The sequence below is a fragment of the Camponotus vicinus genome, unplaced genomic scaffold, assembly GCF_025532165.1.
Source record: "Camponotus vicinus isolate PSW18456_S1 unplaced genomic scaffold, iyCamVici1.0 SCAF_3, whole genome shotgun sequence".
NCBI lineage: Eukaryota > Metazoa > Arthropoda > Insecta > Hymenoptera > Formicidae > Camponotus > Camponotus vicinus.
The window spans coordinates 25,155,934-25,175,356 of NW_028141967.1; the positions used below are offsets into that span (position 1 = coordinate 25,155,934).

The window sequence follows — 19,423 nt, forward strand, 5'->3', positions numbered from 1 at the left end:
GGTTTCGATCGTCGTGCCTCTTTCCTCCCGCACTCAATTACGTCGAGTCGAGTCGATGTCATATGAAAGTTTCAAGCAGTCCGCGACCCGCTGACCTATTCTCATCAATCTGGAGCAGACTGTGTCCGAAAGCGCTAGAGTTTCTTTCTCCTTCCCTCTTCTCGACTCGAAAAACGGACGATCCGGATAGAGATTGAATCACGCGTGGGAAAGAGGATATTCCTGCGCTCGCACGGGAGAGGGGGATTAAGAGGAGGGGAAGGGATTTTCTTTAGCATAGAATTTTGAATAGACCCGAATCCGAAGAATCCGTACTGTGTGTGAATCGGGAGCGAGGAATATTCGTGGACCGTGAATGAGCGTCTTTGTCGCGCGTACCTGTTGATCTTGATACATACCTTGTAGACCGAACGGTATCTAACGTCGATATTTCCGCGACGTATAATTAAAAAGCGCTATATACACGTTTGCAACTTTGCGTAATATCGCGATACAAATAGCCGCGATTTAATATACAATCTCATTCAATTTACTTGATATTCACATGGGTTTTGCGAGAGATCAATGTTGTAGACGGCTCGCGAATAGTTGCCTATCAAAGCAACGTGTCGTAATGATAACATATCGAATGAGATCACGACCTTGCACTACGGAAACGACATCATCGCTGTAGTTTAAAGACTGATTTGTAGCGCGATTTGTAGTGCATTCATGTATAATTGCGCGCCTAGTTGTACGTTTAGTATGAAATACTTGCTAATGCTTACACGATTCCGCTCAAGTATATTTTCTCGCGAGATGCATGTAACACGATAATCGCTCGTGTTCGCGCAAGATAAAAGCTTGCAAGTGCTGCACTTTTATACACATACACGCGCATATACAACGCGGAATTTTGTCATTAGTTTGCTAATACCACTTGCCCGCAAATTTGCAAACTTGTCTGCAAATTCTTCATCAAAGTGTTTTTGCGCGCGGAATACTGGCAAATGCTAACACGATTTTGTTTCATATCGCGTGTTTTGTCAATTGTCGTTCTCCAAAAAAAAAAGAGAGAAAATATACATATTAGTCTATCAAAAAATCGATCGTAAATTCTATTGTTGTAACGCTTGGCAGAAATAGAATTATAAAATTACACTGGATTCCATTTCGCCGCAAACTAGAATCATGATGACAGTTTTGAGGTATAAATTTAGCATGCATTTGTATCCATAGAATTTTGACGCGACAATTATAATTATACAAGAAATATTTCATGATAAATACGAATTATACAGAAATCCCCAAGTATACTGGAAACTGCATTACACTTTGCGTTGCACTTTCCTCGCACGTAGGCGAGGACACCGGTTTATAAAAAAAAGACATGTCGAGTCTTTCACTGTGGTTACTATTACTGTTTCAGACATGCACGAGATTTTGCTTTGCTTTCGCGTGAAATTCTACCCGCCTGATCCTCTGCGGCTCAAGGAGGAGATCACCAGGTATCAAGTTTACCAGCAACTCAAAAGGGACCTTCTTTACGGACGTTTGTGTTGCACTCCTGGCGAGGCAGCGCTGCTGGTGGCCTGCATCGTCCAAAGTAAGTTTGTATCTTGTTGTTTCTTTAATTTTACCGTGTCTCGATGAAAGAGAAAGCAACGAGGCAAGAGGATTTCATGATATTCATTTGCCAAGATTTATCCGAGCAATTTAAGTCGCTTATATCTTTATAAGCAAATAAGAGAAATCATTTGATTTATCTCTTTGATTTATTTCAGTGCACGTCTGAAATATTTTATTTTTTATTTATTTGTTAAAGATGTTTATTAAGAATTTGTGCAAACTCAGAAAATTAATTTCCTTATTAATTAGAAAAAAATGCAATTAGATAAACATGAATTTGCAAACAATAAAAAATTTGTTGATAAACGATAAATATGATTACATAAATATCTAGTATTAATTTATTTATGCAAACTCAGAAAAGATTAATTTCCTTAATTAGAAAAAAATCCAATTAGATAAACATGAATTTACAAACAGTAAAAAATTTGTCGATAAACGATAAATATGATTACATAAATATTTAGGATCAATTTATTTATGCAAACTCAGAAAAGATTAATTTCCTTATTAATTAGAAAAAAATCCAATAAATAAACATGAATTTCCGAATAGTAAAAAATTTGTCGATATACGATAAATATGATCACATAAATATCTAGTATTGGATTCGCGAACAGTAAATAATGTATGACGTTTGTCGGCTAGTTTTAACTTTTCTCCATTTCATATGTTCGATCGGTCAATTTATTCATTTTTATCTCGACTTCGAAAATCCCATAATTCAGTATTTCTTTCCCAGTGACCTATCTACGGTCATCGTGTATCACCCATCCTGCCCGTTGATCATCGTCTATCGATCGTGCAGAATCATTCCGGTAATTCATATATGATTGCGTGATTTTGCGTTTATTTTCCTCATGTTCAACTACAGCGAATTAATCACTTTGGCAAATTGTTTTAGTACCGAGTCATGTATTTAATTTCGATAAAGTGGCGATAATCAAATATTGCCTTTATGTGACATATATACATTTGTACGTATTATTAAATTTAATTTCTCAAATTTTATAACGAGATAAATGCAAGAGTCTATTTGTGAAAGACTATAGATTTTGATCAAAGTTAAGAGAATCTGAAGAGTAATCTCCCGGGAGTCGATGCTCTCTCTTACGTAAGATATTCAACCTTTTGCTTCTCTCGCGATCTCATTATTGAGAAATTCACCATTTTCTACCGATCGTGACTCGTCGTATTAAAACTTGGGTCATCGACCATCAATTCTTAGACCGTTCATCTTTCAGCGAACCCCAGCATATCGTGATTTTGACGACAAAAACTCACTCATTTATCGCTTCCGATCTTTTTGCCGACCTTGACAGTAGACGGTTTTATGAGAGCTTTTGTACAACCGAATACGGTCGACGCCCTTTCTCTCTATAAGATAGGCTCTTTATGCAGATTTCTCACACTTTTTATAAAACGAATGATTCTTCTTACGCAGACTCTCTCCTCGAGTGGGGATAAGAGAAGGAAATTGTCGCGAGATTTTCAGAGATTTGTTTGCTCCTTCCTCGTCATTTGTCTTTGATATCCGGTTCAAGCAACGGTTGTTTCTCAATCGTAAAGCGATTTATCCTAGATCGTCCGTGTCCTGTTGCGATTGATAATGCTCGCGATGAGTACCGTTCATTTTTCGAACTGTCTACCGTCAATGCACTCGATGATTGTGCTCGTAAAACGTTTACTTTCTTGTCAAAGTCGACAAATACATGGAAAGTGTTTTTAGATTTAGGAAATGTACGATTTATGCAATTACAGTCTTTAGAGGCTTCGATTGATAGAAATAAAACAGAGAAACTGAAAATACACGCGAGAAGGAACGCGCGGTTGATAATTTTGTAATGATCGACATTATCTTGCCTGCGGCTTCAACTAACGGAACGACTTTTCTTTCTCGAAACTCTTGCAGGCGAACTGGGAGATTACGATCCCGAGATTCACGAAGAGAATTATATCTCCGAGCACAAATTGCTGAAGACGCAGACTCCGACGATCGAGGAGAAGGCGATGGAGATACATCAGGGTCAGCTAAAAGGCTTCACACCGGAACAGGCGGAAAACTATTTCCTCAGGATAGCCTCGCAATTGGACACGTACGCGGTCGATCCACATCCGGTCAAGGTAATTTTCCCTACCTTTTGCATGTGCTCCTACGGTCAGTGAATGAACGGTGTTGAAGAATTTGCAATTCCAACACTCGTTCCTTGATTCACTTTAATTTCAATTTAGTTAGAAAATCGCTAATCCAGAATCTCGCGAGATTTTTTAAAGAAGCATCTCCGGAAAATCGGCCAAATATCATCTCGTAATCGAGATAGTCGTGATCAATGACAATGTCCTGGAACAAACTTGAACATTGTTAATGGCTTGATAGCGTGATCCACTCTGGCGAGATCAACTCGCATTCTCTTGTTCCCTTTCGTGATGCTAATGACGCCCTTCTTCATTTCCGGCGATACAATTAAATCTATTAATGACGTACGTACTGTCCTTTGAAGCCCTGCACGGAACTTTTTTGGCCGACGAGATGAATATCAATGTTTCTCGCATGATCCTTTATGAATGATGTTCACGTGTCGTCCAGTGTAAATTTCGAAAATCCAAACGAGCAAGGATTTATTTGCAAATTGATACAACGAAAAGCAACCGTGTCTTTATTAATCTGTATTTGTTCAATAGAGATTCGATTTTAGATTATTTTTAAAATTATTATTTAATTTGATATTACATGCGAATCGTTATTTTATTTTGAATTTGTAAAAATATATCTTTATTCACACAAATTTATCAACAAAAGATGAAAATAGAAATCATAAGTCGGATACAAAAATAACGAAATCTCGTTGCGATCGCGAGTTTTGAAATCGATGGATGAACTTGTCGATAGGAATCGTGACGGAATATAGCCATGTAACGCGGATAAAAGTCATACATCTCGCCTACGATAAGAGTTTATAACCAGTTTATCTTTTTCGCACAGAGAACGAGCGCTTTGTGTTCGTTTCATAAATCGGCGGCCTTCTCCCTGTTATTCCAACAGGATACACGCGACATTTCGCTATTTTGTTACAGACACACATCTAAACTACACATTCAACGTTACACACACATTTTCATTAATACAATAACAAAATATCACATAAATGCATACTATTGTATACGTTAATAACGTTATACAATAACATAAATATCATATAAGCGTGATTACATTATTATTTTTGCAGAACATGAATAATACGATTTTAGATGTCATTGCAAATAATACGAGTATTGTCAAATGCAAGTCAATATCGGAATATTTACTACACTCGATTTTAATTTCCATCAGTTTATCATTTAATTTCAATGTATATAGAATCACGCGCAAACTCCATTTCTCTTGATATGACTCGATAAGATGGAAAATGTTTTCAAAGATAAAGCCAATATTCTATTATTGACGTTTCCTTCATTATCGCGGGATATGAAGCAGCGTTCATTGATATTCAAACGAGGAACAACCCTTCCGCGGGATTTCCTCGAGAAGACGTCTATTATACCCTGTTGACAACCCGGTTGAAGATTCGTTTGCTTGTTACAATGATTCCTGTTTGGTTAATAGAAATCGAGAAATTAACTCGAAAATAGGGATTTAATACGCTTTATATAATATCTCGCATTGTTTTTATCTATATCGACACGTGAAAATAATTTCTATGCAAAAGGAAGGGCTCCGAGCGATTGCTTAATTCTATTATCGGCGCGCCTTTCAATACTGCTTATGCACGCCATTGTTTAATTAATGTATTCGGTTCAATCGATGCGCCCATTGAAACTCCAACTGTTATCTCGGTCGAAACACTCTTGCTGACAAATAAAGCTGCGACTCGCGGCAAAGTAATAATCTTGCGTTCCGTATCGCGCTTTGCGAGAAAAACACCCCGCTATTATTCGTCGCGATCCATTCATTGCATTTTTGTCGCGACGAAGCGCGGGTAGCATCTGTCGTTTATTGGTTTTTTACTTCCTGCCTCGACAGGGACATTCTCGCTGTGAAATAATCGGTCCAGACAGTTGCGACCGTCTTCCGTTTAAGGGAAAATGTCATTTTTACGGCACGACGATGTTTTCCACGTCGTCCATCTACTTGAGAAAGAGTATCACTCGTCTGTAAATTATCTGTTTTACGTATCGAGAACAATTGTTGTAAATGTTACAATTTTTACTAGGTTTATGAATGAATTGTACAACGAACAAAAGAGGATTTATGGAGAAAACTGATCTGAATAGTACAAGTGCAACTAAAGACAACTAAATTTACGCGGATAATAAAATTTATATATATGATCTGCATATTTTTAGCCGGTGAGAAAATTTTTTTTCCATCTAATTTATTTATTTATTCAAAAATTGTAATTGAGAATCATTTTCCTTACGCTATCTATTAAATTTTAATAGGTTCCGACGTAAGTCAAAAGAAATTAAATTGGAATTGCTCTCCGGATAATCTTTCAAAGTAGCAAATGTATAACTGTACAAACATTTTTTAAATTCTACCTTTGTCCGCACAAACGTCTTCCTACGATCGAGTTACGATTCTATTTTCTGATAAATATGTTCGCATTACACTTTATATATACAGGATCCTGACAAGGGTACACAGCTCCACCTGGGCATTAACCACTGCGGGATCCTGACGTTTCAAGACTCACGGAAGATACAACATTTCCGCTGGTCGGAAGTTCAAAAGATCAACTTTGAAGGAAAGATGTTTATCGTGCATGTGACGATAAATGAGGTAAGCGCGTGCGAATTCGCATATTGCCGATTAGAATGTTTTGTCGGAAATCGCGATGCATGCAATGGCAATTAAAAGTGAATAATTTGTTACGATTGCAATATAAAACATTTCGTTACCTTGGTACTTTAATCATTGAAATTAAAAGATGCGTCACATATCGCTGGAATATATAAAATTCGGAATAATATTCAATCGCGTGGTTTTTTTTACCTTTTAGATATTGCGTGAGACATGTCGCGTGGAATCAATATTCATCAAAGCTTAAAAAGTTGTGTGCGTGTGTTATAAAATCTATTTAATTCGTAATTTATATGTTAATAGAATTTAATATAATTTAACTGTAAATGTTAAATGGATTTCTTATCATGATTAGTGATTTCTAGAGTATCTCGACATTTATCTCTTATGGAAATTTTTTGCCAAAATTATCGACGAAAAATAAACAGTATATCGCTTATGTAATTTGAAAGCGAAGAATGTATGAACCTTGAAAAAAGACTGTTTTATTTCTTTGATTAGCGTAGTTTAGTACAATGTTGGAAATACACGCTCTTATTCGTGCATGTCTCGCTCGCGTGCACCGGGTGCGTGCGATATGCGCATGTGACGTCAGGTACTTTAATAATCATAAGTTAAGTAATCCTACTATTTCTCTCTGTTGGGCCTGCTCAGGACGTAAGGACGAAGGTGAGTGTAGAGAGCGATTGAAGTCATTGAATTTTAATTCTCGAAATTCAATTAATATAAAATTTAACATTTCAAAGAGTTAAAAAAAATACATATTATCGAATAAAGAGGAGAAATCGATTTTAACAATCCTGTTGACGTATATAAAACGTAAAATGATTTTCCAAAGATGCATATCTTAAGATTTATGTCTCTTTGCGCGCGAATAATAAATCTTTTTTATCTCGAGGAACCTCTTCTTATATTCATACCGCATTTCTCGTTGTTCATAAAAGTAAAAATAAAGTAAGTAGTCGTTGTCGCTTGGGAATTGTACGACGGATACTCGTCTCATTTTTCGTTACGACTTTTCCGTCACAAAATGTGTGACGTGTCGCGTTTACCAAACGTTAGTTATATATATAACATTGTTTCGTTTTTTCCTGTCGCCTATCGCATTGCAATTTGAAATGATTGTCATCGTATAATCGTTGTCAATTTTAGCATTAGAAAAATTTTATCATTGGAAACAGCTCATATCTCCATTAATTTCTTTTTCATGTTTATTTCATTAGAATGTATCTATATATGTCGTAGCATTTACTTTGTCTAAAGACCAAACAAGTTCTTTATCAAAAAATAAATATTTGATTGCAATATATTAACATTCACAAATAAAATACTTTTCAAACATCTTCATTTGCAATTTTCAGAAAAAGCATCTCGTCGGATTCAAGTGTCCCACAGCAACAAATTGTCGTCACGTGTGGAGGTGTGCCATCGAGCAGATGCTATTTTTTACGTAAGTACCTATCACATGAGTTCCCTAATGACACGTATGAGAGATGGCATCATTCTATTTTGCATTGCGTTTCCGTTGTCTACGAGAAAGCTTTTATTCATTTAGATATCTTTTAGAACAAATTATTTGAATACGTGTATCGAGAGTATTAAAGTTTCTTATCTAATTTTATTCCCAGCTTTTTTGCTCATCTTTCATATACGCTGCGTACGGTACAGCACAATCATTCCGTGAAATTTTAGCGACAGATTCTTTGGTACGGGGTTGAGATCCTTTTGTCCGAAAATTTAATTATTTCAGATATTTAGGTACTTAGTTTTCGATGTTAAGTTTGCGAAATGTCTTCTGGGCGAATAAGCGCGCTTTCCTGTGCCAACTGTACGTGCAACTTTTCCAAAATTTTTCGAGATAAGTAATTGGATCGTAAAAGTGGCTCTCGGGTGTGTAAAAGATGCATTCCGCTTGCTGAAAATATCGCTGGCATTTACGTGCACGGTTTATCGCCGCGGCCAAATTTTATGTTTCTACTACGAGCTTCGATGGACGGCGAAAATGCTTATTAAACAGAATTGCTACGTATCAATGCGATTATATATACGACTCGGTATATACTTTTCTTACATTACGAACGAAATGAATATTTATTCGAGTTTGGTTGTCGAACTCGGAGCAAAGCCATCGCTCGTTAAGCCTCAAGATGTTTGAATCTGGATCTATCTCGCTCGCGTCGTAACTCATTAACGATTTACCATTCGAAACTTGATGAATTAGGACCAGGTACATTTGCGACATCACGGCGAATTTATCTGGAACATGCTTAAGCCGTTTCTTGCTGCCTGTGCAGTTAATTCTCGCGACGGATAATTCTTTTTCCCTCGAGATTTTTTTCCTAACGAAAATGAAATTGTAAATTTTTCCCGAAGGATTCTTCTTCATGTGAAGTTTGGAAGTGAGAATTTATAAGATTTAATAATTGCAGCGATGAAAATTAAAGGGAAAAGCAAACAAATTCAAATCAGCAAATATACGATTGTAATTTGAACTTGCTATTGATTCTTTTGATTAAACGTCAGAGAGATTTGCAACAAATATATCGAGAAAAAATATTTTAAAAACACATTCTCTCTCGCGATTGCTGAAAACAATCCCAACAAATTTAGACTCAATTGCAAAAATAGTACAGAAAATATTATGAAAAGTACGATCCGATTAATACGGATAAATTAACTTTTCACGGGTTGCTGACATTTGGCGAATTTACTGCTTAGGATTATTCGGATTTGACTAGCAAGACTAACACACTCTAGACTAGTTCCGCTCAACAAATTTGTGACGGTCATAAATTTTCGCGCTTATTCAAATTCTAGTGCGAATGTGAAGCTTATTCTATCGATATTTGCAATCTTTTTGTTGTCGTGCATATTCATTGTTCACGCGATATCGCGATGCCGATTCCGTGGTTCGATAATTTAAAAGCAAGCAAATTAATATCCTTTCTGATAATATCTTTCTCAAACAAACTTGAGCGTTAAGCATTTTCTGCAAATATCTCATTTCGCTGTGGATATAATATACTGCTAGTTACATTTCTACAATTTAGAGTATACGAATTATACACTAATGATCGAACGCGTCGGGTTTATGCGCAGCTTGCCGAGGGCGTCGGACGCACCGGTGGTGAGTGGCGGCTCCATCTTCTCCTGGGGTTACAAGTTCAAGTATACCGGAAGAACGGAGAGAGAGGTTCTCGAAGAGGTAGGACCGCTTCGGAAGGAGGAACCGCCGATTCAACGCTGCCAGACGACGTGTCTGAGAAGGAAGGCCAGCAGCGTACCGGCTACTCCCAGCACGCCGAGCCAGGATCTCGTCGAAATACGTGAGCAGTTCTTTCTTTCTCTCTTTTTACATCGTCGTATAATTTTACCTATTACTATTTTTTACTTTGGGCGTTAAACGAGAGAGAGAAAGAGAAACATGCTTTCCAAGGAAAATTGATAGAAAGTTTATTAGAATCGGGGAGGGGGGATAATCGTCGCGATGAAATTAGCGAGGGCAACGGCGGCAGCAACAGCAGCAGCAGCGCGATAAAAAAGAAAAAGTCACGAAAATCATTAAACGATCGTCGAGCCGCTGATGTCGATGAACGCGATATTGTCAGGTACGAATATCGCACGATAGCTATTTCTTCTCCTTTCACGCGTTTTCAGGATACTCCAGCCTACCGCGTAGCTGTCATAGCGCGGGCCTGGACGGCACCGGGATGCTGGAGGGCGGTGCCGGGGTCCTCAGCTCGCCCTACTGTCCAGACAATACCTTGCCCCTTCTGGAGACTGTATCCGAGGACCAAGAGATTAATGCCAGGAGAAACAACGGTTAGTTGACGGCCGTGTCTCTCTCGCCTCTTTCCCTCTTTCCCTCGTTCTCTCTTTTGTTCGAAATGTTGAATCTCCTAATCTCGTTCAGCTCCCCCGGCCCATTCGAGCCCAACGTCGCGACGCATGTGTACACAACAATCAACGCAGCGAATACATCGAGCTCTATTATTTATATTCCAAGCTCGCTTCAAATCTTACAACAGAGAAATATATTTTTAGATAGATATCTTAGATATTTGACAATCTCGAATCGACAATTGTTGAGGAGGTAGCTTTGCAAAGAAATTATTCTTCATAGAAATTAGTGCATGAAATAAAGTATAATAACGGCATTAGTATGCTCTTTTTCAAAAAACGAGATAATGTTTTTCGACGCTTTCGATCTGAAATTAAATAATTTTATGTTTTTATACCGAGAGGCGATTAGAAAGTTACAAAGCTGACATATATTCGTTCTTTGTTAAAAAGCGGAGCTCGAACTCCAAGCGTCAAGTAAATTGAATTATCGTCCACTTGCATTGCTCAATAAATTGGACAAGTCGATCGTGCATCGACAATGTTCGTTTGCGCAGCCGACAAGAACCATCCCCCTTTTTTACGATCGCCGCCGCTTTTTTGGCTTTTTTTAGACCCTCGGTTGATTTGTTTTCCTCTTTTCTTTCTGTTCTTTTAGCCGTAGACGAAAATGATACGCATGCGAGTGCCACCCACACGTCTACTACTACCATCACTACCACCACTACTACCACCACCACCACCTCCAACACCATCATCACAAACCGTGCGAAAGCCAAACTGAAATTTCCCAAGAGCACGCTGAACCGACCGCAACCGTTGTACAGTCAGAAAATAGTGATAGGCTCGGAGGAGCTGGCGGGTCGCGACATCGAGCACGTTGTGCGGCAGCGTATTAACGCCCTAATTAACGAGCGGAGCCCGAAGGTGGTGCGGTCGACCGCGCTGATAATCAAGAGCTCCAAGGCGCCGGTGAGCGCCAACGGACGCATCCCGATCAAAAAGAGTCCCGCACGCGACGATAAAAACACGCGCGTAGAGGTAAGCGAGCTCGACGGCCGCGGATCGACGATGACGACGACGACGAAGACCGCCAACGGTTGCGCGAATCTGGCCGGCAGGTCAGTTTTGTCGAACGGATTCGATCGACAGAAGGCAGGAGGTAAGAGCGCCCCGAGAGATCCCAGGATGAAAGAGAACGTTTTTTATTTCCTCTTCCTCTATTTCAATTTTGTTCGGTATCTCCTCTCCTATATCTTGCGTGTATGTCGTCGTTGGATTCTGCTTTGTGTTTCTTCTGTCGTCTTCCTTTATGTTACGCTTCCAATACTGCGATTTGCATGGGCTTGCGTCTGTTACGTATAATAAAAGTCAAGACAATATCTCCCCTATAATAGATTCGCGAGATATTTTGCACACTCGATCGTCGTTTGTCGATTGGCTATCGGATAACCGCTTTCGATTATCCTGAATAAATTTTACGAAATTCTAGAAAAAATCTTTATCTCACATAGCCAAGTCGAGAACGATGATTTTATCGACAAAATATCAATCGTACTATAAGATAATTACAAGAGTGCACGCATGTAAATTTACGTGTAACAGTCGTCTGTGTTTGATCTCCTCCGCGAGATTTCCTCTGTTTAAAGATTTCTGTAAAAATTGATGATCCATATTTTATGTCACGATTTAATTTACCTGAACGTGCTATCGCTCGCGACATAAAATGTTTTTGTAACATTTTTTCAAATTAAATTCTTAAAATTGCAATTTGAATAAAATAATGGAATATTCAATAATAAAATGTTATCAATATGTTTCCAATATGATATTATAAATGAATGAAAAGATTATCGCACATATGTACACATACACAGAATTAATTATTTATCGCGGAAAATCTCGCGTTAACCTCATAAATGCGATTTTAATCAATCGTGGAGCAAAATCGCACCTGTAATGTCCCTTACGCAACTCGTCCACTGACGCAACTATCCAATAGCATCGATCGTATTCTTTCTGTTTCAGTCGGTCAGCATGAGGGCGAGGCGAACGACTATTACTTCAGGGACTCCTTCGATCACTCGTCGTCGGAGAGCCAGCTGTTGGACGCGTCCGGCAAGCCGCACAGCCGCTCGGTCACGCCGGTACCGAAGATGCAGAAGCTACAAAATTCCAAGCTCTCTCTTCAGCAACAACAACACCATCAGCAGCAGCATCAGGGCGTTCGGCGCGTGGCGAGCGGCAAACTCAGACATAAGAGTCTGCATGTGATCAGACTCTTTATACCGGCGTTCATGCTCACGATCACGGTATTGTTTATCGTGACGGTTCTGGTGTTTGAGACGGACACGACGCTGTTCAATAGCTTGCGCAAAACGCCAGAAATGGTGGCCTTAAGGAGCCAATACTACGTTCCGATTAAGGAGTTCCTGCGGACCAAGCTGGGCCTATTCTGATGCGACAAGATGACCGGGCCGAGGTCGTCCTATGTCGTCGCATAGCTCTCTCTCTCCCTTCAGTGCCAAGTCGCGGACGTGACTCGTGACTGAGAGATTTACGGTTTAGTCGCGGAAAAGAATGTGCGCCTTCTCTCTCTTCCCTCTCCACCCCCTCTCCCTCTCCGTTGCGCGCCGTCGCGTCGCAGCTTGGTCGCACGAGCGAGTGAGTGCTTCGAACCGAGAAGATTGAGTGTTATCGTAAGGCTAAAAAGATAGACCGGAAGGCAGAGGAAAAACAAAAAGCATCGTGTCGAAGAGATTAATCGGAGTACGACTTTGAAGTCCGAGAAACGTATTCCATTCGATTCGAGACGAAAAATCAGAATTTTGTAAAAAAAAAAAAAAAAAGGAATTGTACAAAAACCTGTATGTAATCGTGTAAACAGAATGTATGTATAGAATTATGTTTACCTATGCGATCTAATTTTTTTTTCTTAAACTATTCTCTTAGTTTCAATTTTTATTTATTTATATATATATTACTTAATTCAAACTATTTTTTTAATCTCAATTTTTTACAATGCTTTTTATTTCACCGACTTTTCTAATTTTTTATTAGTACATTCGAGTCATATACGAGTCACTGTTGACTTGCTCGCTATTTCAACAAGATGCATATCTGGAGAAGCAAATGGTATTGAATTTTCATCAGTTTTATGAAATAATAATCGCTACTAAAATATATTGCAATGTAACAGAGAGAACGTTATTATTTAATTAATGAAATGGGTGAAAACAATATAAAAATGGAATTGATATATATTAATTTAAATATTGAATTTCAACTTTTAAACAATTGTTGGAAATTATTAAAAAAGTTCTTTTCTGTTGTGACAATGATTTATTAAACGAATTATTTATTTTGAAAATAGTTTATATAGAAGAGAAAATCAAACGATAAGATTCTTTTTTCGTTATAAAGAATAAAATTATAATGACATCTTACATTCATTACATTGCAATACTCTAATCTTGTCATTACTTTTAAAAAATGCATTACGAATTTCGATTGTAATGTTTAATTCGATTGTAAATGTTTAATTTTGTTCGGAACATGCGGACGATACTTTTCGGAATCTCGGATGGATATTAGTGTGATGCTGATTATCGAATGGCCTATCATGTTATTGTAAAGGACAAGACTGCTCTCTAGACATGAAGCTTTCTCCATGTGTCGTGGACATAAAACACGCAATGCCACGCTGATATAAATACAAAAGTATTTTGACATTGTGAAGAGAGAGACGCGAAGAAGAGAGCACATAACACATACATACAAAATGAACACGTAATATATATATGTATATGTATATATATACATACTATATGTATATGTACATATATACACAAGTCGCCAATGTGAGAAGTGACATTACGTATTTATAAGGACTTTAGATTATTTTAAATGGTCAACGAAAAGCAATCGTTTCGTAGATAATCGTAGGCTATATACGTGCAGCTCTAGTACGAAAACAGTAAAAGGTGGCAAAAATATTGCATTGGTGGTAATGTTGAAAAAATTTGCAAGATTTCCCGCTGATTTATCCGCTGTCGATTTTTTCGTTTCTTATTCGGATGTGCGCTTGATGTGCGTAATCTAACATTGTCTCATCATCTTATTCTATATCGCGAGAGTATAAAATATACTCTTTTCGTCACAGCATACAAATTCTTGACAAGATCTTAAGGACATGTCTTGTACGAAAGAATTTACATCTGTCAGGACCTGCCTCCGTAAATTGCATTTAATAGATGAACAAAGATGATTATAGTTATAAGGAATTTTAGAACAGCAGATTTACTTTTTAATTTTCACTATTGCATCTTACATAATTGCGTGAATACAAATAAATCGATAGAGATTGAACGGAATTAAAAAATAGATTGGGACAATTATCAAGCGTGCGCACACGTTAATTTTCAATTTTACAGGATATATAGTTTTCGAAGCCTTGCAGAATTATATGTATAATGAAATACATTTGCATGTATATTTTTTCTATAAGAGCAGGTCCTGATTTGTCTTATGCCATAAACTGAATGTCCGCTCGAGCGTTTTACTCGAAAGTATCGGTAATAAAAGTCTTCAAAGACAATTTGTAACTTTCGAATCTCTTGATTACAGTCTTATATAGTCGTTCTTGAGAATAAAAAGACCTTTTAATTCTCGAGTGGACACGCAGTCTCATCTCATCAGTCCTTTTTTCCTAAAAGTGCCTACGCTGTCTTACACTCTTTCGTGTCATCGGATTCGCTCTAAGCTGAACGAAAATGGGGTGACTCGAGGGAAGGAGATAAAAGAATAAAGCAAAAATTAAATAAATGAATCCATTTTATGCCGCGATCTCCTGTTCGTGAGAAATAAAAATTCATCAAAACTTTCTAAAACAAATCCTGAAACGACGCTTTTCGTCGCTCGACGATATTTGCGATGTAAATGAAAAAAAGGGAATCGATCGAGCACAAACGATTCTAAGAAATTAGAATGGTAATTGTGCGAAAGACAAAATATATCATTGCTAACAGCGGGGGCGTAAAAGTTTATAAGACTTTGCGGATCTTTTTCAGCCTTCCTGAAATATTGATCATCAATCTTTTGCTGTTTTCGCGTTTATCATCGCTTAAACTAAATAAAAAATCTCTCCTATTTAACGTTGTCGGGAAAACTACGCATCTCTGGTGATCGCAAAATCTCAGAAACTTGTGCGCCTTAAATTGACTGGGATGAGATTAATTTAAATCAAAATTTATATTTTACCTAAATTGGGTAATTGAAACACAAAGATTAAAATCCTTATCTTGTATAGAATTGTGTTTCGTTGAATTGCTTCTCGTTTTCGAACAGGAGAATATCGCGGGCGATAAAAGTTAACTGTATAAATAAATGGAGGTCAATTGCAATATAATGTAATTCTAGTTATTAATTAAGAATACCAGCTCGTTGGACTGATCGATATAAGAAGACTAAGAATGGAAAGGATAAAGACTACGCGCACAGAATTCAGATTGCGAAACGCGAGAATTTCATGTACTACTTGTTCATTTAATCTGGATAATACTACACACGATCAACAATCACGCGTCAAATAATATTTCGAATAAAAATTATTTGATGAAGAAAAGAAAAGAAAAGAAAATTCCTAATTTTCAAGTCGTGAAAGTTATACTTGTCAGAAGCGACTCTCGGTAATAACATTTTCAAGAATACAGCTGAATTCAACATTGAATTTCAGTGACTATGCACTCTTGGGAACTTTCAATTCTAAAGCTCTTTGAGAAACAGAATCCCTGATTGTAATTATCGCGCAAAGTCACTGCTATTGAGAGTCTCTTCAGAGAATAAAACTTTCAAGTAGACAGTCGGTCTAAATCTATGGTAATAGACAATTGTTTGATACAATGGATGGAGTAACATTGAGTTTATAAGATTATCGTGACGTGGCATAGCTTCTGTGCGATATACTTTTTAAAACTCTTCCAGTAAGATAAAATTATCATAGAGACGATACGCGCGTTATTCTCACAACTGTATATAAGATCGAAAAAAATTCTCCGCAATGTTAAAAGCGTGAGATGTTGGCGGATCGCGTGGTATTTGCGCAACAATAGGACGATATATGCGGGACGTGTTCCAAAAAGATATATATACACCGCAAGAAAAATATGTTTCTCGAATAATTTAGATTACAATTTGTAATTATTATTATTGGTGGTGAATTTGGTATCAAACGTTATATAAGTAATATCAGCGACTTAAAACTTATATTTAATTTCGAAAAACGCTCGGCGAAGATTTCAACTAAATCGAAATAGTTGATAGATCGTAGAGATAGCCCCTGATTTGAATCTTTCGTATAAGAAAGGAGAAATTCCAAATTCTTTTAAAAAAATATGTGTAATCCTATATTATAGATACGATATTTTAAGGACATTGTACGACATATAGTTGCGCAGATATGAGATTTATAGTAAAATATCTCCCCCCTTTTACGATATTCGTACGGATAAGATTTTTCTATTATCTCTCTCTCTTTCTCTGTCTCTTTCTCTCTCTTTGTCCTTCTCGCTCTCTCAGTTGACATTAATATCGTAGGTCGCGATTCATCCTTATTGTAAAATTGCAGCGTAACGCGATGTGTTGTAACGAGATCGCAAACAGCGGTATAATTCTTTACTTAAAATTATAGCGTGATACTGCTGGCGAGAAACGCGCGTCGCGCGTTTGATTTTGACGAATGTCTCTAGCTTTTCGCATGATTGTAACGAAAAATGCAAACTTTTTCTTTTGTCGAATCGATAAAATTCTCGATACTTTTCCGATATACATAATCACTGATTGATCGTACTTGATACTGAACACGAACTTATATGTCACGTTGTTACTTAATTTTGCGCTGCCAATAATGCGCAGACTTTCATACAAGTCATGTACATTTAGCCTACCGCGTTACCTTCAATAGTTTAACTTTTTAAGGTTCTCGGGATTAGTTTGTTAGATATTTATTTGATAACTAATTAACACGTAAGAATATATAATTTATATATTCGCTGTAGTTGCTACACATAAGTGAATTTTAACCGAACCTTTATACGCGCGTGCGCGAATAATTAAAACAGAGGGCTAAATATATACTACTGTTGTGTACAAATTGCGAGATAGTGGATGTAAATGCAATGTTAATTAAAAAACGGCCGACGCGACGACGGAAATGGAGCTCTGCGCTAATCAAAAATGAAATAACGATGATAATCTTTCTACAATCTCCATTCGTATGTACACTTTTTGTACGCTTGCAAATTGTAGCGAACAATTCAAGTCGTATGAGGGGATGCGTTTTTTCTTCTGGTCTGTTAGTCCTTGAAATTTTGTATCGCATGCATGAATAAACGAGACATTTCATTGCAAAGGAGCGAAATGAGACATGTAATAAAGTGTCGTTTAGAGCTTTATAAAACTCTCTTTTTTTCTCTCTTTCTTTGTCTTTCTCTTTAATTTATGATGTTTGTAAAAATTCGACCGATTCTTGCGTATATTCAAACTTTTGATATTTCTTTCCAATAAAGATAAAATAGAAATCATATACAAAGTACATGTTGCATCAAAAAAATTAATCTACATATGTAGCCTATCGCTAATGGTTACTTAAATATTTACTAAAATATGAGTAAGTAACAGTATTGATAAAGATACTAGAGTTGATGGTGAAATAATCTAATCGGTGATGATGATAACGAAAAATCGCAACAACGCCTTACTTATTATTAGTCACTGTAATTTAAAAGCGAAGATATCATTTAGTCGATATAGATATATTTATAGTACCACGAGTATGAATACATAGCGCGGATATAATAATGATTCACCGCGTCATCACGAATTCTAAAAGTCAATCTGGCTGCTCCGATTCTTCCTTCATCATTTGTATCAAATGTATGTCTAGATAATATTGATTTTTCTTTGATCACGGAACGCCAAATTAATAAATCGATTCTCACGCGAAGCATTAGCTCGATCTCTGAAATATTCATTTCTGATAAGTAGCTGCATAATCGCTTAATTACATCATGGAAATTAGGAGATCGTATCTCGCGAAACTGGGACGAGTTCATCCATGGAAAGTGAATTAACCGCGGCCTTGAATTAACGCAACCTGACATAAGTGCGCAAGAAAACGCGACACGGTGACTACGCCTGTCCGTGAAAGGAGAGTGCTACTTGCTATCGATGTTTCTCTAACAACTAATGCCGAGACACAATCGTTGTAGCGGTTGTCTTACCACGATATGTATACACAAACATGAAAAAAAGTATCGAATTAACTTTCACATCAAAATGTATGCCGATTTCCCCTTTAGACAAGTTGTCTTTCGCGCGACATCGATGAATTGGCCTGATTAAATATAAGTACAATTTTACATCCCTCTTTTTTTTACACACATGCGAGATAAATCCCGAAATATGTATGATGAAAAATATTCAATTCTCTATAGAGATTTATCTATAAAGATACCTACATAGATTTTATCTACATAGATTTTATCTAGGTATTTTATATAGATAGATTACAAATCGATATTATATATTCCTTGCTGAAAAATAAGCATCATTTTTTTTCTCTGGTATAATTTCCGAAAGTGCATTATTTACGAGAGATATCTCATTTTCTAATACAATAAATAGAATACAATTGCTGTTTTTTAATTTTTTGTGTGTAAAAATTTTGATAATTCTAATCAAATCTAATATTTTTAATATTACATGTAGATTTTAATCTGATCTATTTTGTTTATTATTTTGTCAGAGTGAAAAAGCATACTTTGCTGTCAATTCAATTAAAACTTGTTCTAGTATTTTATTATAAAAATTTATATTTGATTAACAGAAATAAATTCTTATGGAAAATCAAGAAAAATATATCAAATGCATTATATTGGCATATTAAAATATGAGACTTGTACTCTATAGATGTATATAATAAAGAGTAAAATAATTTGAAAATTATTTATATACTTGATAAGAAAGGGGGAGGATAGCGTGAAGGATCCAGATGGCCAGATCAACGGCGGACTCAACGCGATACCGATGTGATCTTCACGTTGGGCAGTTAATTCTTATAAAGGCGAAGAGTGACGAGTCTGCTTCTAGCTGATACTTTACCTACCGGCACTCTCT

At 36.9% G+C, this 19,423-nt stretch overlaps 1 protein-coding gene across 4 annotated transcripts in view; it reads left to right on the forward strand.

Annotated features, from left to right (window-relative positions):
• Frmd5 (FERM domain containing) overlaps nt 1-17,705 on the forward strand; it is a 29,614-nt gene extending 11,909 nt beyond the window's left edge. Inside the window, exons 4-12 of one of the 4 annotated variants that reach the window (XM_083095199.1) lie at nt 1,409-1,585; nt 3,521-3,732; nt 6,233-6,388; nt 7,064-7,078; nt 7,771-7,859; nt 9,509-9,735; nt 10,067-10,231; nt 10,908-11,411; nt 12,278-17,705. In XM_083095199.1, the coding sequence (XP_082951325.1) occupies nt 1,409-1,585; nt 3,521-3,732; nt 6,233-6,388; nt 7,064-7,078; nt 7,771-7,859; nt 9,509-9,735; nt 10,067-10,231; nt 10,908-11,411; nt 12,278-12,708 (1,976 nt within the window). In that variant the 3' untranslated portion in view covers nt 12,709-17,705. The remainder of the gene's footprint in view (nt 1-1,408; nt 1,586-3,520; nt 3,733-6,232; nt 6,389-7,063; nt 7,079-7,770; nt 7,860-9,508; nt 9,736-10,066; nt 10,232-10,907; nt 11,412-12,277) is intronic. The other 3 variants (XM_083095202.1, XM_083095201.1, XM_083095200.1) reach the window with 3 other exon arrangements.
• Nucleotides 17,706-19,423: the final 1,718 nt, after the last annotated feature.